We start from the raw sequence: 26,751 nt of genomic DNA on the forward strand, positions 1-26,751 counted from the left end.
TTAGTACAGTGGGCCCCACAATGAACGTAAAGTGCTAGTGGCTGCTCTTGTTTTATCAGTGCCTGTGCACCAGCATGCTTCCCAGCCATATTAGCTGCCCCGTCATAAGTTTGACCTCGTAAACCATGCCTTGGTAAGTTTAATCTCAGCAGCACATCTTTAACTACTCCAGCAAGGCTTTTTCCTGTCGTATCAGAAACAGAATACAAACCAATGAACTCTTCATGGGGCTTCAGGCCATTGGCAACATAACGCAGGCAAATACTTTCTTGTTCTTGCCCGGAAATGTCTTGTGTTCCATCCATAATAACTGCGTACTGAAGAACTGGTAAATCTCTGATTGTATCAGCTATTCATCTAATAATATTGTTGCTCGTTGTAGACAGAATTTCATTCTGAATCTGTGGACTGATGTAGTCTTTCTGGGACCTCTGCAACAATTTGGCTAAAAGGACATCATCCTCTTCCTTGTCTTTCAAGAGTTGATAAAAATGACTGTTTTCATCTTCATGCCCTCTCAAGGCCTGTCCCTGTTGTGCCAAATATTTGATTGAACTCACAATTTTCCCCAGACAGTGCCTGTTGTCTGCTTGTTGATTTGCCAAAGCACTGGACAACTGTGCATTTACAGGATGATTTTCCTGTGCAGTCACAGAGACAGCATGACGGTGTGTGTGACTACTTTCATGTGCTTTACATTTTTCAATAGCTTTTTTCCAATTTTGGAATCCAGAAGTGATAAAGGCAGGCTCTGATTTTACAGCAAATGGTGTGAGTTTGTCCTGGTAAATTCTCATGCAATAAAAACACAAAACCCCCTTCTGCACTGCATCATTATGTAGCCAGGGAAAGTCCTTGTACCACCGCTCTTGGAAGGAGAGAGTTCTGTTAGACAGAACTTGAGTGTCAATTAATTTGGGGTGTGGCTGATATATATTTTTGGGTGTGGCTGACTCTGTCCTCTGTCCCCTGACTTCAGTGTCTCTCAGCTGTCTGTCCCTGCTCTGAACACCCTAAAAGGAAACCAGTCACACAATGCGACGAGACTGCAGTTACTACAAGCACCCTAACCCTTTAAGGTTTGGTGAATAAGGTGTAGAAAAATACTGATGGGAAAGCTAGTGCAATATTAAAATCATGTTTGTTATATTATTGTTTAAGTTAAACCGTGTCCACTTCTTATCATGTTCAAACCTTCCTCTCATAATTAAACTAAAATCAACTCACCCTTCATATAACACCTACCTGCAACTCTGCAGTGCTGGCTCTCCCTGCATCAGCTGAACTTCATCTGATCTCTATGAAAGCAGTGGAGATGAATAAGGTATAGAAAAATAATGATGGGAATGTCAAGAACAAGCGAAAAACACACAGGCAGACTAACTCCTTTCTAGATGTGGGAGATGTGTAACGTTACTCGTTTTCAAGTTACATGGGTTAAGTTAATAAAAAAATCATGTTATTTTACAATCATCTTAAATACTGTTTTTAGTGTCAAATCGCTTTTGTCCATTACGCTACTGGAAAGTCCGCCATATTTTCACCAGCCAACGTTGGCTAGTAACGTTAATAGTAACAACGTTTACCTAGCAAGAGTGTACTAGTTAGATGTCGAATCACAAAATCAGCTTAACATCAATAAGTCTAATTTAACAACGTTTACCTAGCAAGAGTGTACTAGTTAGATGTCGAATCACAACATTAGCTTAACATCAATAAGTCTAACGTTAGACAGAAAATATAATTATCCTCCAGGCTCCAGGACAAAATTGTTACCAACTCACATTTCCTTTCTTTCTTTTATTCCCCATGATAAAGAAATTACTTAAACTGAGCTGCTGTTGTCTTTTCATCTTAACATCTATGTCGCCACTCGCCAGCTGCAAAACTCCCGCTTCCCAAACAGCCTGAGCTGTTGAGGGGGCGGGCCGGTGACAAGACGCTGTGTTGCGCTTTCAAAATAAAAGCATGCGAGTTAAAGATTTCAAAATCAAATATTTTTCTCCTCTGCGGTATAATTTTTTTGGGGGGACAAATGCGACTGTCTCCAATATTGGAGGGGACACATCCCCCCCATCCGGTTCCTACGCCCTTGCAAGAAGGTGCTCACTGGTTGGGTTTCAAACTTGTATTTATAGAAAGAAAGAACCAAGGCACTTCTTCCGGTTCAAAAAAGTTAAAAAGCCTTTATTCAAACCATGGCTCACTCTAGAAACATTAAAAATAACTAAAACAGCATACTGATGCATTTCAGGCTTCCCAAGAGTGTGTCCGGTACAAAATGAATCACAGGTGTGGATATAATTTGTTACTCAGTAGAAACAGGAGAAACCGAAGAAACCATTACAGGGGGATCTAATCATTGACTATTACAAAGTATATCACATCACATACAAAAAAACAAAAAACATAACAATAATCATAATTATAATAATTTTACAAGAATGGAGTTAAATCTAATTCTTCATTCAACCCAGGAAAAATGGTAGCTTTTAACTGAAATATCCAAAAGGTTTCCCTTTGTAAAAGTCTTTGTAATCTATCACTCTAATAGATCCAGTTACAGTTTCCAAACAAATATTTTTTAAGAATATGAATTAGGGTTGTTCTGATTCCAATACTAGTATTGGAAATGCCGCCTATATCACAAAAAAATCTGTACCAATCCGATACAATTATCTTAAAGGGTAACTCTCGCCAAAAATCCGACCTAGGGTCTTTTTGTTAATCTACCAGAGGCAAGCTTTCATTTAAAAGCATGATTAGAATAGAAACGCCACTTTTAAGTTTGACCGTATTTTCGTTTTCGGTCAAATTGCCTTTTGAATGGGAGTGCTGGGACACGACGATAGCCGCGTTTCCATTAGCCTTCAAATTGCGCAAATTGAAATTGCGAATTGAAAATACGCTCAATGGAAACACGTAAATTTTGCAAAAACTCCCATTTATCGCAAAAAAGTTTTTACGCTCGCATGAGGTGGTTTTTCAGGCAATTCGAAAAAGAAATATTTCGCAAAACTGCAATGGAAACAGTTTTTGCGCATTTACAGGTCACCTGACTTGGTATGGTATGGTATGGTATACTTTATTGTCCCAATGGGAAATTTGTTTTGGGCTCACAAATACAGCCACTGCATCGCCACACATATAAAACAAACACATCACATACTAACAGGGAAGAATATACACATTTACAATCAAGTAATTGGCCTCACGCTACCGTATACAGTGGAACATGATGTACATCATGCCCACCTAAACACAGGAAAATAATTGGCATCACGCCACTCTATTACACTAAAAAGTATTGGCATCACACCACTCTATAAAAAAAAAATAAAAAAAAAGTAATTGGAATCACTCCACTCTATACATATAGGAAAGTAATTGGCATCACGCCGCTCTATACACTACAAGGTAATTGGCATCATGCCGCTCTATACACTGGAAAGGGATTGTCCTCACCCCACTCTATACACTTATAAAGTAATAGGCATCACGCCACTCTGTACACTTGAGAAAAAAAAGAAAAAAAAAGAAAAAAAAAACGGCCTTAAAATAATTATTTCTACCTTCTATTATTTAATAACTTAACAGCTGAAGGAATGAATGAGTTCTTGAACCGGTTTAGTCTACAGCTAGGCATTCTTAATCTTCTCCCCGATGGCAACATTACGAACTCAGAGTGCAGGGCATGTGTTGTATCATGCAGAATCTTATTTGCCTCCCTCAATATAGATTTGTCATATAGGGTTTGGAGATATAAAGGTTCTGTTCTGCCCATGATCTTCATGGCCGTATGAACAAAACGTCCAAGCCTAGATTTCAGATGTACTGTTAAATTACCGTACCAAAGATGTATTCCGTAACTGATCACATTCTCCAATACAGCCTGATAAAATAACATCATAATCTTACTACTGACACCATAAAGTCTAAGTCTTCTCAAGAAATACAGTCTTTGTTGTAGCCGAGTGCACAAATTATCTATATGAACCTGCCATGTAAGAGAACAGTCAACGTAAACACCAAGATATTTATATGAGGACACTTGTGCAATAGGAACATCATGAATATTTATACCATGGGCTGTTTAAATACTCGATTCTGATTGGCTGGAAGGTGTGCAGTAAAACCCTTTAATGCACAGGTAGTTCCAGTCAGTTTGATTACAGTTACAGTTCGAAATGAATCCGCTACTATAAACATTGGTAACCATAGTAACAGTTACACTTGCAAGCAGAGTGAGAGACTCATATGAAAACGTTTATTTAGGTAGACTAAATGGATGATTTTTGCATATCGTTTAATTTGTATGGTGAATATGGCAATTTTGAGAAATGGGCCCAGGCACAAGACGAAAAAGAAGACTTGTTGAATGACAAAAAGCGGCACAAAGAATTAACAATAAATAAATGACATTAGTTCAAATAAAGATTGCCTTGTCACTGTCAGTGTTGCCTGTCATTCATAAATAATTTTAATAAATCCATTAAAGAATCATTAAGTTAGCTATATGCTTAAGCAACGAGGGGACTGTAGCTGCTAGACTTTAAAGAGACGCACACAGGTAACGTTAACTCGCGCACGCATCTCTCTCTCTCTCTCTGTTCCTTCTCTTTCAGTTCCTTCTCTTTCAGTTCTCTGTCTCTCTCTTTTAATAATGAATTTAAATAAATGTGATGATTCATTCAAATAAAAGCAATCCGATGGCTCTACTTTATTTAAAGTGGACGGAGTGCTAGAACTAACGAGCCGTAACTTAAGAAAATAACTGTCATTTTTACACGTCTGTTAAAAAATTACACTGTGAACATCAGTTACAGCTTTAACTTGTTTTTAACTTGGCAAATAACCAAGGTATAAGCGGGATAATCCACAGCTAGCCATGCATTAAAGAATTTTAATGCACTTCGTAGAGGCAACCACCCTCCGCTTCGCGTCGGGCGGTTCTTCGCCTCTACGTCGTGCATTAAAATCCTTTAATGCATGGCTAGCTGTGGATTATCCCTTACGTATAGGGCTATGGTTTCCGATTGCCTTTAATCGAATATCATCTCCTCAGTTTTCTTCACATTTACAATCAGGTGGTTGGCATCACACCACTCTATAAACTGATTAATCTCAGAGCAGTAAGACGAAATGTCTTGATCTTTATATAATAAGCTCAGAATCGCAGTATCATCACTAAATTTCACAATATAGTTGCTACTATTATTCCTCACACAACTGTTTGTATACAATGTGAAGAGGACTGGGGAGCTCACACACCCTTGCGGGGCTCCTGTACTAATGTCATAAGAGTCGGAGATCTTCCCGTTAACCTTAACCTGTTGGGTTCTGTTCGTTAGAAAAGAAACATACCATTTAATAATAAAAGGATTTACATCCATCTGTTTTAGTTTCTCCAATAATAAGTACGGTTGCAAAGTATTAAAAGCTGAACTAAAATCAATAAAAAGTAGGCGTGCGTATGCCTTTGAATCGTCCAGATGTTTAGATACTAGATGGGTGATACTTTCTACTGCATCATCCGTACTCCTGCCCTGTCTGTACGCAAATTGCCATGGATCTAGTTTTGACATTACTTCACCTTTCAATAAGGACACAATGTACTTCTCGAAGCATTTAATTATTATTGATGTCAACGCTACAGGTCTAAAATCATTGTTCTCGGACGGATGAGGCTTTTTTGGAATTGGAATAATCACAGCTTTTTTCCAGAGCGCAGGAACTGTATGAGAATCCAATGAACGCTGAAAGAGTGTACACAACACTGGAGTAAGTTCTGCAGCACAGGTTTTCAAAAGCTGTGAAGAAATCCCATCAGGTCCCTTGGATTTCTTTGTGCATAACTGGTGAAACAGTAATTGCACCTTAGAACTGTCTACCTGTAGTCTAGTGCCCATATCATCCGACAGAGAACCTATAACAGATCTGCATTTATCAGAGAAATCATGAGTTTGAAACCGCAGATAAAAATTATTAAGTTCATTAGCTTTCTGTAAATCATCACTTGTACTTATATGTGGTCTATTTGGTGCCATATTAGTAACAGCCTTCATTGTATTGCACATTTTTTTCGAATTTGAAGTGGAGAACTGACGCTCAATAAGATCTTTCTGTCGTCCCCTTGCTTCTTTTAAATGATGATTAAGCTCTTTTTGTATTATTTTCAACCCAGCAAGATCATGGTTTTTAAACGCAGCTTTTTTCCTGTTAATGCAATTCTTAATTTCTTTAGTTATATAAGGTTTGTTGTTTGGATATATAATAACCTTCTTTTAGTGAGTACATTGTCCACACAAAAATGTATATATTCCGTTATTGTCTCAGTAGTCGTATCAATGTCCATATCATTAAAAACATTCCAATCTGTACAGAGGAAACAACCTTTAAGTCTCTCAGTGGTATCGTCCGACCATACAGTCACTTCCTTCATGCATGGTTTACTGCGTTTGAGCATAATCCTGTATGTAGGAATTAGATGGATAGTGTTGTGATCGGAGTTAGCCAGCAGAGGTTTCGCTCTGGCCTCATAAGCCTTTTTAATGTTACCATAGCACTTGTCTAGGGTTCTGTCCTTTCTTGTCCCACATTTTATATATTGTTCGAAACCAGGCAAAAACAGTTCAAGCTTGCACTGATTAAAATCACCTAAAATGAATACAGGAGCCTCTGGAGAACACTGCAGTTGTTGGTGAACACAATCCGCTATACACTCTGCAGCTCTTGCTGCGTTTCCACTAGGAGGGACATAGACCGCACAAACAACGACACTACCAAACTCCCTCGGTAGATAAAAAGGTCTCATTTTCAAGCACAGAACTTCAGCGTCAGGACAGCAGATTGAGTCTTTAATTGTGTACTGTTTACACCAAGCGTTACTCACATACACAGCCAGACCGCCGCCTCTGATTTTCCCTGACTTTGCATTCCTGTCCGCCCGCTCCAGCGAGAATCCTTCCAGCTCCAGAGCAGCATCCGGGACATCGCGGTGCAGCCATGTTTCCGTAAACACCATCAAACTTGAAGTGCGATATTCAAAACATACTTTGGAGTTAGCACGAAGTTCCTCCATTTTACCATGCAGTGATCTGGCATTGCACAGTATCATCGATGGTAAAGGTGGTCTGTTTCCTCGTCGTCGAAGACGCTACCGTATTCCGCCTTGTTGGCCTCGTCTCCTATGCCTTCTATTGCGTACAGATGACGACCTCACGCAAACAGGCAGGTTCAAAGGAGATGGCCCTGCATGGCGTAGCGCAAACAATGCGTCTCTGGTGTAGCTGATTGACGTCCATGTTACCACACCTGTATGTAGTGTTTGGCACCCTGCAAGATATCCCAATACAGCGGCTACTAGACACAGCTGAACGAACATTGTCATACGGATATCGGCGTTAGAGCAGTCACAATTTTAAAATAAAAATAAAAAGCTAAAAAACGGATAAGAAAGAGCAAACAAACAACAGACGAATGCAGTAGAGCAAGAGCCCGGGTCGCAAGCAGAGCAGCGCCACCGGAAGATAGTTATAGACTTAGAAGGCGCGGTGTGTTTGGACAGAATACGAGATGGAGTTCTTTATTGAATTCATAAAAGACAAAAGAATGACAGAAATACTGGATTCTAAACCTCAAAGAAATGCCACAATCAAGACCTCAGAGCAGAAATGAGTGAGAAAAACCCAGAAACACTTCATATGTGCTGCTCACAGTATAAGGGTCTTTCCTTGCCATTAATGCTTGGATAACACGCCTACGTTTCCTTCCATTAATAATAATAATGTCTAGTGCGGTGGCTGTGATATATATATAAACTTACCAACGTCCGTTGCCATGATTTTTGGAATGACTTATCGCGAGAGGAAAAAATTACGTTTTAGTCGCATAACATCGGTTAATGGAAACGCCGTCATTTCGCAATAGTTTTTTATCGATGTTTAGAAAAAAATCGCAAAAGTTTTGCGCGAATCTTTAATGGAAACGCAGCTTATGACAGCATCAAAATGTCTATTTTTAAAACACTAAGAAGGCTTGGCACAACATGAAACTTTGCTCGAAGTATCACCAGGGGCTCTACACATGAACTCCAGCATTGAGAACACAGAGTTTACTAAAAAGAAAGATTTTGAACAACTCACTGTAACTGTGTTCGCCCGCATTTTGTCAGTCAAAAATAGTCGATCTCCGAATGCGAAATGAACTGACTCTGAATTTTAGTATTGCTTCTTATATATAAATTATACTACATGTGAGCTGCATCTGGAGAAAATTTTGTGGTGATTGCATAAAGGAATCAAAGTTACAGCATTTGGAACCAAGATAGCCTTTTTGTTCAGTCCTTGACGCCCCCTAATGGGCATTTTTTAAATTGTTCCTCCATGAGGAATATCTTGTGATCAATGCAATAGATTATGTTCATTTTGTGCTCATTTTAATTGTAATAATATGCTGTAAAAAAAAAATTGTGCCATTTTCAATGATCTGTGAATGTTTCATGAGCTGTATGATGTTTTTGACACATTGCAGTACATAGTACAAAAAAAGTATTTTATAGATTATAGATTATGAAAAAAAGAAATTATATTTATCAGCAAATAACTCAGCACTACTTAGGAGTTTTTAAAATTGGCTACATTCACTGTAAAGTTCAGACTCTAAGCTTTCAATTTTGTGTTAAATCAAGGCAGTACTTTTGAAAAATATGATAATTAATATTTTCGAAGCTAGGTGGCGCCTGCGTTCCGGTTTAGAGCGACTAGTCAGCTCTCGTTCAGAGATGATCAAAGTGGTTAGGTGCTTTAAAAAGATGAGATTATAAGCTTTAAGATGATACATATTTTGTTTTATTTCACATTTGAAAACAAGCAGGGACGGTTCCGGGAACACTGGAAAACACATTGCATCCCGGAAAGATGAGAGACATCCTGGCCAATACATATGCTACAAACAGTGATGACCCCATTTTTTGCCACTTTAGAAGGCATTCTGAGTGATTTAGGTGACTATCCGGCCATATGGACAGGAGATATGAATGTGGTAGTAGATGCTATTTTAGATCGCAGCCGTCCTGGCAGCACACGGACCCCTAGATCAGACTCTTAGTTAGAATGTTTTTACCCCTGGGAACATATGAGGGGGAGGAAAAATACTTTTACTGTCTATGTACACAATCCGTATTCACTCGGTCACATACAGATGAGACATGTGCTCAAAAGTATTTTTCCTCCCCCTCATATGTTCCCAGGGGTAAAAACTTTCTCAAGATGATCCGGAATATTATGGGTACTGGTCAAGAGGCATCTACATATTATTCCTTTCTTATTAGTCAGATGGGCCAAAATATTAGTTCTGTGGTTTAGATAATTTGGGGAAAAGATTTGGGATGCCTATTTGATGATGAGGAATGGGGGAGGTTCACTGGTAATGTAAAATTGATGTCTAAATGTAATTGGAACACGTCTCATACAATATTTTTTTTTACACAGATTCTACTGGACACCCAGAAGGCTGTTTAGAGCAGATTTAAAGGATAATCCTGAGTGTTGGCGATGCCAGAGAGAGGAAGGCAACCTATTTCCTGTCTTATGGCAATGCTCAGAAGTCCAGTATTTCTGGAGAGAGTTACACAACTATATTTCAAAGATATCACAGACCCAGTTTGATTTTTGTCCTAGTTTATACATTCTTAGTGACCCTCTGCCTTTAAAAAGTATTATTACGTATGTTTTATTATGAAAAAAAATAAAAATCATATTGTGCATGCAATTGTGTACAAATCAATTATTAATTAACCTTTAATAATAATGAACCAGAGTTCACTGTGCAGTTTACCACATTAGATTTTTCCCCAGGAGAAAAATTAACATATTTATGTATATCCAAATGAATAGAAATATATTTGCAAACTCGATGCTTACTCCAAGCTGAACTGGAAGATGGTGATGCAAGCTTAAAAAAAAAAAAACATAAAAAGATGGCAGAAATAAGAAGAGAAGTATGCTAGTATGATGTTCTGAAGTCAGCAACTTAAACCATCCATGTTCACCCCACCCACACACACACACACACACACACACACACAATGACGGTCTATCTAAATATATATATTAGTAAACTTATTTTGTTTTATAGTATTAAATTATTTTATAATGTTTTTTTATTTTTTATGCTACAGACTCTCACTTGATTCTTTATTCAGTTCTTTGTTTCCAGAATATGCTTGAAAGCACGCATAAAATAAAGATAAAACTATACATGTCAAGTCAAGTCATCTTCATTTATATAGCGCTTTTAGCAATGTAGATTGTTCCAAAGCGGCTTTACAGAGATACAAATCCAGTCTATACATCCAGTCTGTCTTCAGAAACTCCACCCTCTTACAAAACCTAAAAGGAAGTGAGTCATTATTTCTGCCTTTCAGATTTACTGAAAGCTAAAACGAGTCAGTGTTGTGAAGAACAGAGGAGGACACATTATATTATAGCATTTTTGTTTATTTCTGAATGAAACCAGATGAGATTTTGATTGTAATGGTTAATTAAACCAAAGTTCAGAAAGTGAAAGTAAATTGTAGATCATTGGATCTTTTACAAATCGAGGAAATGGATTCAAAATCTGTGGAAGAGCTTTCTTGTCCTGTTTGCTGTGAAATCTTCAAGACTCCTGTAATTCTGTCCTGTAGTCACAGTTTTTGTAAAGAGTGTCTACAACAGTTCTGGAAAACTAAGAAAACTCAGGAGTGTCCTCTCTGCAGGAGAATATCATCAAAAGCTGAACCTTTAGTTAATCTAGCGTTAAAAAACTTGTGTGATTCATTGATAAAGGAGGGAAATGTGAAACGTTCATCAGGATCTGAGGAGATCTGCAGTTTACACAGTGAGAAACTCAAACTCTTCTGTCTGGAGGACAAACAGCCTGTGTGTTTAGTGTGTATAGACTCAGAGAAACACGACAATCACACATTCAGGCCCATCAGTGAAGTGCTTTCATCTTACAAGGTAAGACAAATATCTCTAATTTCATATGCCGAATACAGTGCTAAACATAGAGTATTATTTGTGTATACAATAGACCAGTATTTATTTTTACTGTGACTTTCTACTGATATAAAATTGACCTTTTATATTTATTTAGGGCCTAAACTTATTCACCATAAATTCGTTTCCTCGCCACAGCCAAACCGTTCGAGATATCAACAATGATATTCCCTAGGAGGAGTACGTCACATTCCACAGCATGCGTTTCCAAACAACCCATAATAGCCGACTTCCTGTTGGGCTGGTGTAAAACTTAGAGCACGAAAGTTATTACTTGAATCCCTCACTATAGCAAAACCGTTTGAGATGTTTAATATCCGTTCACAATTTAGCATCTTTAATGTATTGAAATATCCCAAAAATCCACATTCAAACCTAAATATCTGAGCTAATGGCTGTAAATTAGAACTGAAGGCCCAAACTTTGACCTTCTGATGTTCAAATCTTCTTGAATGTAACAGCATTGGCACGAAACATAGAAAATAGAAATGTCATGGGTTATTAATATTTTTTCATTAATAATATGTGATTAATTACAAGACACACCAAAAAGTGACTATCAAAAAGATACTAACATACTTTCTCTTTCTGTATTTGTATTTGCACAACCACAAAATTACAACTACATGGATATAATAAAGAATTGGCCATTGCAAAAAAAAAAAAAAAAAAAAAAAAAAAAAATTTAAACCTCTTAGAGCTGCATAAGTTTCACAGATTTTCATCTTAACCTGTAGGAGGAATTTAATACAGCGCTGACATCCTTACAAAACAAGCTCAAACATGGAGAAGAAATGAAGAAAAAGTGTGATAAAACTATTAAACACATCAAGGTGAGGATATAAAGAGTTAAATACTCTACATTCACACACAGAGTTTATTATTGACATTAGTGGAGTGTGTGTTCGTACAGCGCTGACTGAAGTGAATGTGATTTGATTTCAGTCTCAAGCTGAGCACACAGAGCGTCAGATTAAAGAAGAGTTTGAGAAGCTTCATCAGTTTCTCAGAGACGAAGAAGAAGCTACAATCACTGCACTGAGAGAGGAAGAGGAGCAGAAGAAGCAGAGGATGAAGGAGAAGCTGGAGGAGATGAACACACACATCTCAGCTCTTTCACACACAATCAGATACATGGAGGTGATGATGAAAGACAATGACGTCTCGTTTCTAAAGGTGACAACCTTCATTCTTTGTGCATAAAACAACTTGTATAGAGAGACTCATTGACACTGAGAGGGTTTGATAAGATATTAAAATGTTTTCAAACTCTATATTTTCCAGAACTTTAAAGTCACGATGGAAAGGTGAGTGAGCTGCTCGTATCTCTTCTCTCAGTGGATCTGAACTCAAATTCACTGCAGTTCTGACTCCTGAATGTTCCTCAGAGTCCAGATCTCACAGCCGGATCCACGGATGAGTTCTGGAGCTTTGATTCATGTGTCGCGTTATCTGGGTAACCTGCCGTTCAGAGTCTGGAAGAAGATGCTGGAAACTGTCCAACACAGTGAGTCTCAGCAGATTTGACACCAGTGCAGAAGATAGTTCAGATATAAAGTCAAGTCAAGTCAAGTCATCTTCATTTATATAGCGCTTTTAACAATGTAGATTGTTTCAAAGCAGCTTTACAGAGATAAACGTATAATTTAAGGTAACAGTGATTGTTTTGGCTTTATAGCGGTTCTTTAATAAAGTTATTTTCCAGCTAAAGTTAGTTTTGATTGATTCGCTTCCGTCGCAACGATCATTTGTTATTAAATTAGAGGCCGCTAAGACGACACCATTCTCTACACACAGACTTTAAACGCGAACCTGTGATAAACGCTGATGGCGTTCACATGCGCATTAAGAATGGGTTCTATAGTTATGTGCGTTTGAATATATTTGTGCAGGTTTGTAATTCCCTACAAACCAAGTCTAAACAAAGTACTGGGCTTTCCTTATAATTTTTGATACAGAATTTTATTTATTTTATCACTTCGGGGTAGGCACGCGAAACGAATTTCCCGAAAACGCTTTATCTGTAGAGTGGTAAAGGGATCCTCCATAGGGAGAGACTAGTTGGCACTTCAGAACTGCGTTGTCATCGGGTCCAGGCGAAGGTCCTTCGTCAGATCTGGATACGGCCTGGATCCGGCAGGCTGCGGGAAAACCTCGGGATAAACAAAGACACTAAAATTAGCATAGATGCCATTCTCCTCATGATGTAAAGAGTACATCAGGATTTATGGGAAGTGTTCCCGGTTCCAGCTGACCTAATCTATGCAGCCTAACATTGAATTATAGAAGTCTATAATGTATCATATGAATGCTAGATCAAAGAGATGTTTCTTTAATCTTGCTTTGAACTGACAGAGTGTGTCTGCTTCCCGGACAATGGTAGGAAGACTGTTCCAAAGTTTTGGTGCTAAATAGAGCTGGTACATAAGTCCCGCCCATCCGTAAAACCCCAAGTGGACCTCTAGGTTGAAAAATCGTCAATGCAAGTGAATGTGAGAAAATAATAATTTTCTGGTCCCGTTTGAATTGTGCCATGAATGTGAACATACAGTATGTGGTCTGTGAATTTTTTATATAATTTTTCATGTTACGAGTTTGACAGTATATTGTATGATTCTTTGGCTAGCAGTTGTGGAAAAGACATTACGAGAAAGACTACATGTCGCCTATGTGACGTCACCCCATAACACATTTTCCCTCCACTTGTCAAATCACGGTGCTAATGCTGCGATAATCTATGGAGACAGATCGAGATGCCTGTGTGTTTTGTACCCAAATGTCACCATTCAAACCAAATGGGCTGTTCTTTCTTCAGATTCCCGTCGAAAGCAGCGAAGAGTTGTAGTCCACAAAGTGCTCTCACACAAAGTCTAACCGTATCAAACTTCTACCCGCTAAATTGTAGCATTCTTCACACGAAAAATTAACTGCACAACGAAGCTCTTACTGTATTTATATGCCTCATGTTAGCATTGGTGAAATCATTAGTGAGAGTGCAGAAACTGCGTTGCAATGATAAGATCTTTCACGCGATCAACAGACTGTCATCTGCTCAATGCTCATAATCACTGCAACCTTTTATGTGATGGGAATAGATCTAAATACTTAAAAAAATTCTCACGATTCGTTAATCCAGATAGCTGTAATAGTAAAAACGTATAATAGCTGTAATAGTAAAAGTTTTCCAGATAGTTCCACATGTAATGCCAGATATTTCATATGCAAGCATGTCAGCCAATCACAGCAGAGGGCGTTTACACTGAAGTCTCACAGCAGACCCTTTTATTTCTAAATTATAAAAAATTTTGATCTAAAAAACATACTAACATTATAAGGGCACCCCTGGAAACATTATAAAATAATAAAAATAATCCATGGAATGGGACCTTTAAGGTTAAGATGATGATATCACTCCATTGTAAGTTAAATGAGTCAGATCACTGGGACTTTTGTTCTGCAAATGACTTTCGGAGCCCAAATGGCTCTTGGAGCCCCAGCCCCAGACGTTGAATAGTTAGGCTGATTGGATTACAGGCACGGCGCCAGGATTTTTTCTCTACTGGTGCTAATGGGGAGCTGGACCGATACGTGGGGGTGCTAAGAAAACAATTGATTTTCATTACTTAAGTTACTCTATAATATAGAGGTTCTCGTTTTTTATTGAAAAAACTATGCTATGATACACAGCACTTTAACTGGATTTGGCCAAAGAGTAGTCAACAAAATAACTAAGCCTAATATAAGAGACCACAACATGGCAATGACAAAAATGTTTCACGTGGAAAGGTGCGAGATTCAGCACCGGACAGCGACCATGCGTCTGCCGGTAATCAGACAATACATACAAAATGCGACAAACATATTTATTCCATATGCATAATTAATGAAAACAAACAAACATCTATGCATTGGTATTATTGTCTTGGATCACAACATAACTTAAAAAATTAAATTGATAGTTAAATTAATAACATAGGCTACAAAGTGCAGCTGCAACGAGAAGTGCAAACAGTTTGTGTCTAATGATTCGGATCACAACGTCAAAAATAGAATTAATAATATACAACGCCAAAGCAAGAAAAACAAACACCCTGTACCTGTTAACTGGGCACACACTTAAAGAGCATAAAATGAACTGGCTCATTACAGTATTGATTATTATTCTACTGCAAACAAAAACACGCGCCAAATTCTGTTGTGCATTTGTTACAGTGTAACGAATTAAATGTCACGTCATGACATCAAGGGCCCTATCTTGCACCCAGCGCAAGTGACTTTGTACACCGACGCATGTATCATTCCTATTTTGCACCCGCGCAAAGCAGACTTTTCCCTCCACAGAAGCACGTCGGTTAACTAAGAAATACACTTGCGCTCCCGGGGGCGGTTCAGCGCAAAGAGGAGGCGTGTTCCGGCGCAAACGTTCCTTCTTGCTATTTTGCAGGTTTAGAAAACAATTGCGCCACTAACCAGAAAAAAATAGGTTAAAGTCAGTGGCGCGTTGCGCATGTTATTCATATGCTATTTTAAGGGCGCATGCTTGGCCATAATCAATGTAGCGTGTGCACAACGCGCATACACTTTGATTCTCTCATCTACACAGAAGCAGCAGTTTTCATTTTTGCAAATCATACATTATTACGATAGATAGATAGATAGATAGATAGATAGATAGATAGATAGATAGACAATTTATTATAAAAGCATACATCTAGCTTACACATTTACCCAAATTATCATACGCCTGTTTAACCGAAGTTAATTTGGGTGGGTTTCTCCATTTCAATGTAACTTCTCTCTTTTACGGCCGTGACGAGAGCGTTGCTGTCCTTGGCTGTGAACCGCTCCTGGCGCGCGCCTGGCAAATCCGCCGTTACAATAGCAATCCGCTATGGAAAAAGCGCATCTGCTCTTAAAGGGAATGTGAGATGACGCTCTGATTGGTTTATTTCACGTTACGCCCAAACCACACCTATGAATAATGGAGCTACTTCAGACCAACCCATTTTAGATTTGCGCCTGGCGCAAGAGTCATTTATCCCGCCGGGAAAATAGCAACAGCGCCGAGACCCGCCCACAAAGTTACTTGCGCTTTGCGCTTGACACTTGCGTTTCAGATCGTTAAAATAGGGCCCCATATATATCACAACCAGTCTCTGATCGCAACGTCAGAAAAAACCTCACTGAGTTGTTTTACAGGAGGACAATGCGTCTGTTGTTGTGGTTAAGTGCAAATGAGTCTATAATCTTTTGGACATCAAGGGCCTTGGTTCTTTCTGCGTGTATGGACAGGCAGGTATGGTTGCTAAGTCGAGGATTTGCCATTCTGTTTTTCAGGTAGGTTTTTACGCTCCGCATGCAGGAAAAACTGCGCTCACATGAAGCGGATTTTACAGGCAGTGTAACAGATATGCGCAAAAGTTTATAGATGGTGTTCCCATCTTAGGTTTAAGCATGGACAGAAATTCCAGTGTGCTGCCGACTGTTTCACCTTTTCTTTTTTTCTTTCCAAGAGCCGGCGCATTTGGTGCACCTCAGCCAGCAGGTCGTCCTTTTTGATCCCATACAACTGCGCCATGGGCTCAAGGCTCTCCTTTTCAAGGAATGTGGCATTTTTGGGGTTGAGGGCTGACATGCCCATGAGAACAGCACCTGCGCTTTTGATGAAAACCGTCGTGTCATTTCATTCACTAGTCGATCAATGACAGGGTAGAATGAGGATGTTCGGAGTTCATCCAGAGAGGACATGGATCGGTGTTCTGTTTGAACTGGAGCTTGAACTACGTAATCCTGCAGATGGTGAGGCTGCTGGGATTGTCTCTTCTCTTGTGGGAGCTGAGGTGGTTTTGCGACACCGACTTTGGCGCACAGGGCCTCCGCCTTGCGCCAAATGGCTCTCCAAGAGTCCTCTGTGCGCTTTTCTTTTAGGCCCGTGATGACCGAGTGCGCGAGGTCGGTGGCAGTCTCCAGCAAAAGATCGGGTGACTGTAGAGTGTCAGACAGGAACTTTGCTGTACGAAAAAGATCCTCAAACAGAATAAGGTGGAGGATGAATTCAGCATCAATGAATGAAAGCATTGACTGTGCATCAGTGGATCTGCGTGGATTTGGTTGCGCCTTAATGTCATTTAAGGTTGCAATGATGGCGGGGAGGGTTTTTTGCACTGCCCACAGCGAGTAGTACTGGCAGGACCAGCGCGTATCAGACAGTTTCTTAAGTTCAATGGGCTGCTGTGAAGGCTCAAGTTCCTTTTGCTTCTTAATGAAATGGGCATGGACAAATGAGCCTGAAAACTTGTACATGTCTTGCACAATAACAAAAAAATCCCCCGCTGGCTTCACGTTTCTGACAAGATTGAGGCGGTGTGCATGGCAGTGAATGTAGACTGCCTGAGGGACCTCTTCTCTGAATTTCTCTTGGACCCCGTTGTGAACACCAGACATTACAGCAGCACCATCATAACACTGAGCAATACAGGCAGTGTGATCAATGTTACATTTGCTGAGAGTGTTTTTAATCGAAGTGAAAAGTGACGCATCTAATACGTCAGCTGGCGTGAAATGGAGAAATTCTTCCACAACGTGATCATTTTTCACGTAGCGCACCACGACAGACACTTGTTCCGTTTTACTCAAATCCTTACTCTCATCTACCATCAAAGCAAATATTTCAGCATCTTGTATTTCACCACTAATCTGATCCCTAATCATATTTGCCATAAATTCCAGTATTTCGTTCTGTATATCATGATGCGTGTACTTCTCATTTCTTGGATTTTCTGATATTTTCTGTGCTACTGTTTTGTCAAATTTGCCTATGATCTGTAAAACTTCTAGGAAGTTTCCCTGGTTGACAGCCCTGTCATTCTCTGTGTCTCCTCTCTGTGAAAGTCCCTGGTACGCAGTGAAACACAATGACTCCACAACTGCTCGCATATACTCTCTGTTCTCACGGACTATTTTTGCATGTCCATCACTCAGAGCATTACATATTGTTGAGCCAGACTCTTTCTGAATATTCCACTCATTCCACGCTGCCATGGCATATTTATGCTCCACACTGGCATTGTGTGTCTTAAATGAACTTGTCGCCTTCTTCCAGTTCTGGTAGCCATGGTGGGTAAATGCCGCCTTGTCTCCATGGTTACCAGGACGCTGAAAGTGCCGGCACGCAAAGCAGAAAACACGGTCCTTTGAAATAGAATATTCCAGCCATTTGTAATCCTCATACCATCTACGACTGAAGTAGCGATCCTGCTGTCCAACTTTGGTGGCCAGATAACGCCGGAGAAGAGGCCGCCTCGGTTCATCTACAGGTGACTGGCTTAAATCAGAGGGAGCGGTGTCGGTGTCAGCGGCACATCTAACTGGGACTGTTGAGCAACTAGCGGCGATGGACAGCTCCGGTGCTCCTTCGGGTCCTGGCTCATGACTTTCTCTCTCAAATTCATTTTTCGAATCTCCCTCTTCTTCTTTGTCCATCTGGGAGACTGGATCTTGGTCTTCATTTTCGATCTGCACTCTTTTTTTTTTTAATAACAAAACGATCCATTGTATTTGTAACAGATTGTAGCCTAAACTAGCTAGCCTAGCCTCACGCGGGTTTCTTGTATACAAACAATACCGGATGCGCGCGCATCCATGGGGCAAAAAATAGCTATCTGTTATGCTGAGTTCTGTAAAAGAACATTGTAATTAACGTAATTTCGCATTGTTTGTAATTTCTTGTTGTTGGCTCAATAATAAACTGCAATTTCAGAGTTGGATCTGTTTGTTTATGTTTCATATTAATATTACATTATGTAAAACGTCCAACTGTTTACGAATCAAAATCCGGACATACTGTGATGCATGTATGAATTATCATGTTAGATAGACTAAGTTAGTAATGCAATAGCCTCTATAGAGCCCGAATTTGCTTTTATATAAGTTAACCTTGTTTACGTTACTTTACGACCTGCAACATATCATGACTGCACACATATAACATTACTTTACTGTAAATCAAAGATTTGACGATGGATTATGTGGGAAGCCTTAGTACCTCTGACCATGGCGATTATATTAAAAAACTTACTCTCAGCAATGGTGAGATCTTGCCGGATCCCTATACAATAATACCTGACGATCTTTGGATTGTGGATGACAAGAAGTGGCCAGCAATTGTATGGCCTGATATATATAATTATCTAATTCAGACACCAAGTGTGTATACAAGAGAAATGATTAGAGCGTACAAATCCCTTGATGCATACAACTACGTGCTATGTGGTCATGTGGTCATGTGCAGCTCGTCAAATACTTTGATGCTGCACCGGATTTTTGCGTGTTGAGGTCAGATGTACTCCAGTACGAACTAAGAGCGCGGGTCTTTTGCCCCCTGGTTGCGTGGGCTTAACTGGGGCTACACAGATTTTTGACGGGGCTTTAGCGCCCCCTAGCCCCCGGTGTAGCGCCGTGCTTGTTGGATTAGCATATATGCGTTTGAATAGTTGAATAGATTGAGACTGGTAATACGCTGGAGTCTAGGGCGGTTCCTTAACCTGTATACTTAATTCACATGCTTTGTTCAACCTCAATGTAAATCCTTCCCCCTAAATGTATCTAAAAGTGCAAGGCAACTTTCTTTAGATCAGACTTGATGATGATGAACTACAGACTTGCTGAACTACAGACATGGAAGAATAAATCTCTTCTGCTTATAAAATCCATCTCAAGTCTCCTGGTTTCTGCTTCAATGAAGGAATACAAGTTTCCAACAATGGTTTTCTGGTCTATTTAAAAGAATGTTGTGGTCAATAGTATCAAATGCAGCACTAAGATTGAGTAACACTAATAGCGAGATACAACCATGATCGGATGATAAGAGCAGATCATTTGTGACTCTAATGAGAGCTGTCCCAGTACTATGGTACGGTCTAAATCCGAACTGAAAATCCCCACAGATATAATTTCTTTCTAAAAAGGAACATAGTTGTGAGGATACTGCTTTTTCTAATATCTTTGACAGAAAAGGTAGATTCGAGATCGGCCTGTAATTGACTAATTCTGTAGGATCAAGTTGCAGTTTTTTAACAAGCGGTTTAATCATAAAGGTTTTTGGTACGTATCCTAGAGACAAAGATGAATTAATGATATTAAGAAGAGGATCTATGACATCTGGGAGCATCTCTTTCAGTAGCTTAGTCGGAATAGGGTGTAACATGCATGTTGTCGATTTAGATGAATTAACGAGTTTGCAAAATTCTTCCTCTCCTATAGCAACGAATGAATCAAATTTTTCCTCAGGGAGACTAAAATGCACTGCCTGATGTGATACTGTAGTAGACGGACGCATAGTTATAATTTTCTCCCTGATATTATAAATCTTATAAGTGAAGAAGTTCATAAAGTCATTACTGCCTTGTTCCTTGGAAACTTCTGGGCTTGAAGCTTTATTTTTCGTTAGTTTAGCCACCGCTTCAAATAAATACCTAGGATTATGTTTATTTTCTTCTAATAGGGTTGAAAAATAAGCAGATCTGGCAGCTTTTAAGGCCTCTCTGTACGTAATCGAGCTCTCCTTCCATGAAATCCGAAATACCTCTAGTTTTGTTTTCTTCCAGTTGCGCTCCATTTTTCTGGCTGCTCTCTTAAGGGCCCGAGTGTGCTCGTTGTACCACGGCATTGGACTATTTTCTTTAATCTTCTTTAAGCGCAACGGAGCAACTGTGTCTAAAGTGCTGGAAAAGAGAGAGTTAAAAGTTTATGTTGCAATATCAAGTTCTTCTAAGCTATCTGGGATGCTGAGATGATGAAACTGATTAGGAAGATTATTAATAAAGCAATCTTTAGTGGCAGAAGTGATAGGTCTAACATACTGTATTTATAACACGGAGTCGGCTTTGCAACCTTGGCTAAGTGTAATTTACACGAGACTAGATAATGATCTGAGATGTCATCGCTCTGCTGCAGAATTTCAACGGCATCAACATTTATCCTCCTACGACCCCGTGTCCACATACGTGGACATCACATTTTTGGATGTGTGCGGCATAATACTTAATTCTGTGTAACTGGAACATGTTTTTCACAAACGAGGACACTTATACTGCCATCTGGTGGTGTCAGGAGAGAAAAAAATGTAACATAAATAATGTCAAGATGGCGGAGAACACAGGCGAAATGTCACGCAGGCACATCAGACCAAAACGTCCACAAGGTAAAAAATGTAATAACATTTCATTGTTGATTCTTGTTAAGTTATGCATAATAGTGTTGTATGATTAAAATGGCATGCACATTTGACAAACTTTTGTAACAGGAAATATTTACTAGGCTGCTAAACTTGATGTCCACATATGTGGACAATGGGACTTAACTTCGATGAAACTGTATAAGAATGCTAGCAAAAAAATTAAAATTTGTAGTTGCACTGAGCTTCGTGACGCACATTGACTCACACTCTCGAGCACACACACACACACACACACACACACACACACACACACACACACACACACACACACTCGCGATCGCGCGCGCGCACACACACACACACACACACACACACACACACACACACACACACACACACACACACACTCTCTCTCTTGCTCACTCCCGATTGCGCGCACACACACACACACACACACACACACACACGCACACACACACACACACACACACACACACACACACACACACACACACACACACACACACACACTTGCTCACTCGCGATCGCGCGCGCACACACACACACACACACACACACACACACACACACACACACACACACACACACACACACACACTCTTGCTCACTTTTTTGGGGGATATTTTTTTTATTTTGATATAAATTTTGTTTTTCCATATCAATGTTCAGAAGTGGTGATCAGTTGACAGCTCCGCCCCTCTCTTTACCAGAGTGTCCAAGACATACGGCCGCAGGTCAGATGAAACGACCACAAAGTCGATCATCGGCCTCTGGCCTAGGGTGTCCTGGTGCCACCCCAGACAGCAACATAGTATCAGCCCAGATCTGGCCCAAATCTGGTTAATTTGGATTCCATACGGTCCAGATGTGGGCCGGATCTGGGCCGACACTATGTTGCTGTCTGGGACGTGCACTGATGGACACCCTTATGCTTGAACATGGTGTTCGTTATGGACAAGCTGTAACTAGCACAGAAGTCCAATGACAGAACACAGCTCGGGTTCAGATCAGGGGGGCCGTTCCTCCCAATCACGCCCCTCCAGGTGTCACTGTCGCTGCCCACAAGGGCGTTGAAGTCCCCAAGTAGAACGACGGAGTCCCCAGTCGGAGCACTTTCCAGCACCCCTCCAGGGTCCAGGGATCGGGTCGTCGAGGCCCCCGCCTTCGACTGCCGCCCGATCCTCTAAGCACCGGCCCCTTACAGTCCCTCCTATGGGTGGTGAGCCCACAGGAGGGCGGCCCCACATCGCTTCTTCAGGTTGAGCCCGGTTGGACCCCATGGGGGGAGGCCCGGTCCACCAGGCGCTCTCATACGATCCCCAACCCCAGGCCTGGCTCCAGGGTGGGGCCCCAGCTAAATTTTCGGATCCAACTCACCTGGGCTGAGTTGTGGGTCATGAGCTGTGGGTCATGACCGAAAGGATAAGATCCCGGATACAGGCAGCCAAAATGAGCTTTCTCCACAGGGTGGCTAGGCGATCCCTTAGAGATAGGGTGAGAAGCTCGGTCACTCAGGAGGAGCTCAGAGTAGAGCCGCTGCTCCTCCACATCATGAGGGGTCAGCTGAGGTTCCCGATGCCTCCTGGACACCTTTCCGGGAAGGTGTTCTGGGCACGTCCCACTGGGAGGAGACCCCGGGGAAGACCTAGGACACGCTGGAGGGACTATGTCATCCAGCTGGCCAGGGAACGCCTCTCTGCTTAGACTGCTGCCCCTGCGACCCGGCCCCGGATAAGCGGAAGATGTATGTATGTATGTTCAGAAGTTATACAAGAGTAACAACGAAAAATGTTCAGGCACTGGCTGTAAATAAAAGAGATTTGCACTTTGTTACACAATGGTGTATTGATTTTTTTCTGTGAATACAGACCCGGTGTCCACATATGTGGACATCATTTTTTTCAAAAAGTGCTTCATGTTCAAAGATAATATCTGGTTATTATATTTATTGGTCCCTCCTAACCCTAAAAAGCTAGAAGAAATCTAAAATGCACGCCAAACCAAAGCTCGGGTCTTAGGAGGTTATTCCATGTGATAATATTAGATCTAGAGTATGATTATGACAATGAGTAGGTCCTGACACGTGCTGTCTAACTCCAATTGAGTTTGCAATGTCTTTAAATGCCAAACCCAATGCATCTTTTTCATTATCGATGTGTATATTAAAATCACCAACAATTAGTACTTTATCTGCAGTCAATATTAATTCTGATAGAAAGTCCGCAAATTCTTTGATAAAATCTTGTTGGTGCCCTGGTGGCCTGTATACATTAGCCAGCACAAATCTCAAACGTGATTTACCGTTTACACTATATATTTTTACATTAAGCACCAACACTTCAAAAGAAGTATATTTAAAACTTGATTTCTTAGTGGTTTTGAAAATATTACTATAAATTACAGCAACACCTCCCCCTTTGCCTTTCAGACGAGGTTCATGTTTATAACAGTAATCTTGCGGGGTGGACTCATTTAAAGTAATGTAATTGTTTGGTTTTACCCAGGTTTCTGTCAAACACAGCATATCTAGGTTATTATCTGAAATCATATCATTAACAATGAGTGCTTTTGGAGTACTTGCGTGCTTTTGGGATTGAATATTCAGCAACCCAAGCTTTAGCCTTTGCTCATCTGTATTATAGCTGTTTTTTATTTGTTGAACATCAATTACATTTTTAACCGTAGATGGGTTTGGACGTTTTTTTGATTTCCAAATTCGGGGAACAGACACAGTCTCTATATGATGATATCTAGGTGAAAGAGGCTCTATGTGATGGGATTTGTCTGACCTTGGTGACGCGAGGCCGCTAGCAGACGGTCGGTTAAGCCAGTCTGTCTGCTTCCTGACCTGGTGCCCAATTTGTCATTTTTTATCTCTAAGACTATGAGCCAAATTACTAGAGAGAAGAGCATTACCATCCCAGGAGGGATGAATACCATCTCTTTTCAACAGGTCAGGTTTGCCCCCAAAACTTTTCCAATTGTCTATGAACTCTATATTATTTTGCGGACACCACCGAGACAGCCAGTGATTCAGTGAATACAATCTACTAACTATCTCATCACTCCTGCGAACAGGAAGGGGGCCAGAGCAAATTACAGTGTTTGACATTGTACTTGAGAGTTCACACACCTCTTTAATATTAATTTTGGTGATCTCCGACTGGCGGAGTCGAACATCATTAGTGCCGACGTGAATAATGATCTTAGAGAATTTACGATTAGCATTAGCCAGCACTTTTAAATTTGCTTTGATGTCAGGCGCTCTGGCTCCCGGCAAACATGTGACTATGGTGGCTGGTGTCTCTATTTTCACGTTCCGTGTGATCGAATCACCAATTACTAGGGCACAATCAACAGAATTCTCAGTGGGTGTTTCACTGAGCGGGGCAAATCGATTTGTTATGGTAATCGGAACGGAAGAGTGTTTTTTTTTATCCGCGACTAGAGCGATCCCTCACTGTCACCCAGTTGCCCTGCTGCATGGGCTCTACTTCAGCCAGAACCGAGTCATGTAAAGAGTTCACTATGCTAGGCACATCAAAAGCAGTATCAATTAAAGTTTGGATGCGTGTCTCTAGTTCTGAAATCTTCTCCGTCAGCCTAACTGTCTCCTTGCATTTATCACATATAAATCCTATATTGCCGACAGAGAAGGCTATGCTAAACATTTGACATGAAGTGCAGGTGACAATAACAGGACAAGACATTACTCACCATGTTTGTTGACTGATTCTTACTCACCTGAGCTTTTTATGAACTCAAAGGCGCGAGAGAAAAATAAATAAAAAATAGCTGAGCGCACGGGTGGCGCGTTAACAGGCTAGTGAATTACTAGGGTGTTGTGCTAGTAGTAACGGAAGCTAGCGATGTCAGGTTAATCTGAGATGTTGGGTAAGCTGTATTTAGTAGTATAAACAACTAGAAATTATAGGCAAATAAATACGAGGCTAAGACGGAGCTTACAGCACAATAAACACACACAATATCAACATTTGATAGAAATATATGTAATAATCACTTGAATTTCTAAGTGAATCTGAACTGTATTTCAGAAAATCATCAGATCATGCAGCAAACTCAAAATGAAAAGTCTATTCATCATGGTCTATCCCTCAGTGTTTATTGATGATATTAAAAATTAAGCCTCAATCAATTATGACAGTAACTGAGAGACCATTGTTAAGATAACGTCATTTATGATTTCTTTCAACAAAGTCTTTATTTGTGTTTTACATTTATATTTCTAATACATCATTTTTCATCCTCTAATCTGATGTTATTCTCTTTGCAGCTCCATTGACTCTGGATCCAAACACAGTAAATCCTCATCTCACACTCTCTGCTGATCTGACCAGTGTGTCATACAGTCGTGTAGGTAAAACACTTCCTGATAATCCAGAGAGGATTGATGAGTATGCATGTGTCCTGGGATCTGAGGGCTTTAACTCAGGAACACACTGCTGGGATGTGGAGGTTGGAGACAATACACTTTGGATTCTTGGAATAACCACAGCATCAAACCAAAGGAAGGGAGATTTCTTTAACTCTAATGTCTGGCGTGTGCGATACATGAACAGCAAATACACCTCACAATCCCCAGAGCAACCCGTCACTGTCTTTCCTGTTAAACAGAAGCTTCAGCGTGTGAGAGTTCAGCTGGACTATGACAGAGGAACAGTGTCATTCTCTGATCCTGTAACTAACACACATTTACTCACATTCACATCCACCTTCAACGACATAGTCTTTCCATTCTTATATAATCGCTGCACAACTCCTCTGAGGATCTTACCAGTTAAACTGTTTATTACAGCAGAAAATCACAGTTAAATCTGATTATGCTTCTAGATTAATTCAGTTTTGCAAATTATGCTTTAATAATAACACTGTAATAAAAGGGTCTCACTGATCAATCACACTTATATGTAAAATTTAGAGCCAACTTAACCCTTATGTGTCCTTAAGGACATTTTTGTCTTAAAAAAAAAAAAAATGTCCTGTGTTAATGCCAACTTCATCCATTTTGGCACAAGTGTTTATTTTTATTGGAATTTTCTTATTTTACTTTCATCTTTTTCTTTCATGAATCAACACTAGTAACACAACATATTTACACTCAGTACTAATGGACAAAAATATCCCCACAGAAAACTACATTTCTTTGTTTTCTTTTTTTTTTATCACAGGGCCATATAACAAACAAACATTTAACATTTTTATTCTGTAGGGAAAGATACAAAATTTAAATTTGGACTTTTTCACAAGATGGCGCCATTTTCTCAGGTTTGGCCTATAAAGCAAATACTCGCTTTATTCATGTTTTCTTCTTCTGCGTATTTGCGTATCAATTGGATAAATGATGCCATTATAATTGTAATTATAAGACTGGGGGTAAAACCAGTACTGATTACCAGGGCCCCAAATGGAGAGAAGGGCCCTTGAAAAGTCTGGAATATATTTTATTTTACCTGGATATTTTCATTTCCTAATTAAATTTCATAATGAATG

General features: G+C 40.0%; 1 protein-coding gene across 1 annotated transcript; it reads left to right on the forward strand.

The window, feature by feature from the left end:
• Positions 1-10,414: 10,414 nt before the first annotated feature.
• Positions 10,415-26,161, forward strand: LOC309505019 (E3 ubiquitin-protein ligase TRIM39-like). Its single transcript, XM_082178373.1, has 6 exons — positions 10,415-11,003; positions 11,780-11,875; positions 11,988-12,218; positions 12,327-12,349; positions 12,431-12,549; positions 25,535-26,161. The coding sequence occupies exons 1-6, from the start codon at positions 10,608-10,610 to the stop codon at positions 26,071-26,073; spliced, it is 1,404 nt and encodes a 467-aa protein (XP_082034499.1). The 5' UTR covers positions 10,415-10,607; the 3' UTR covers positions 26,074-26,161.
• The last annotated feature ends 590 nt before the right edge of the window (positions 26,162-26,751 follow it).

This window comes from Leuciscus leuciscus (genome assembly GCF_965113295.1).
Source record: "Leuciscus leuciscus genome assembly, chromosome: 8".
Lineage (NCBI taxonomy): Eukaryota > Metazoa > Chordata > Actinopteri > Cypriniformes > Leuciscidae > Leuciscus > Leuciscus leuciscus.

Bases quoted from the DNA above. Each gene is read 5' to 3' on its own strand.
- LOC309505019 (XM_082178373.1), top strand. From the start codon at position 10,608: ATGGATTCAAAATCTGTGGAAGAGCTTTCTTGTCCTGTTTGCTGTGAA. The intron at 11,004-11,779 runs GTAAGACAAATA...CTTAACCTGTAG, and splicing joins AAGTGCTTTCATCTTACAAG to GAGGAATTTAATACAGCGCT. The intron at 12,219-12,326 runs GTGACAACCTTC...TATATTTTCCAG, and splicing joins ATGACGTCTCGTTTCTAAAG to AACTTTAAAGTCACGATGGA.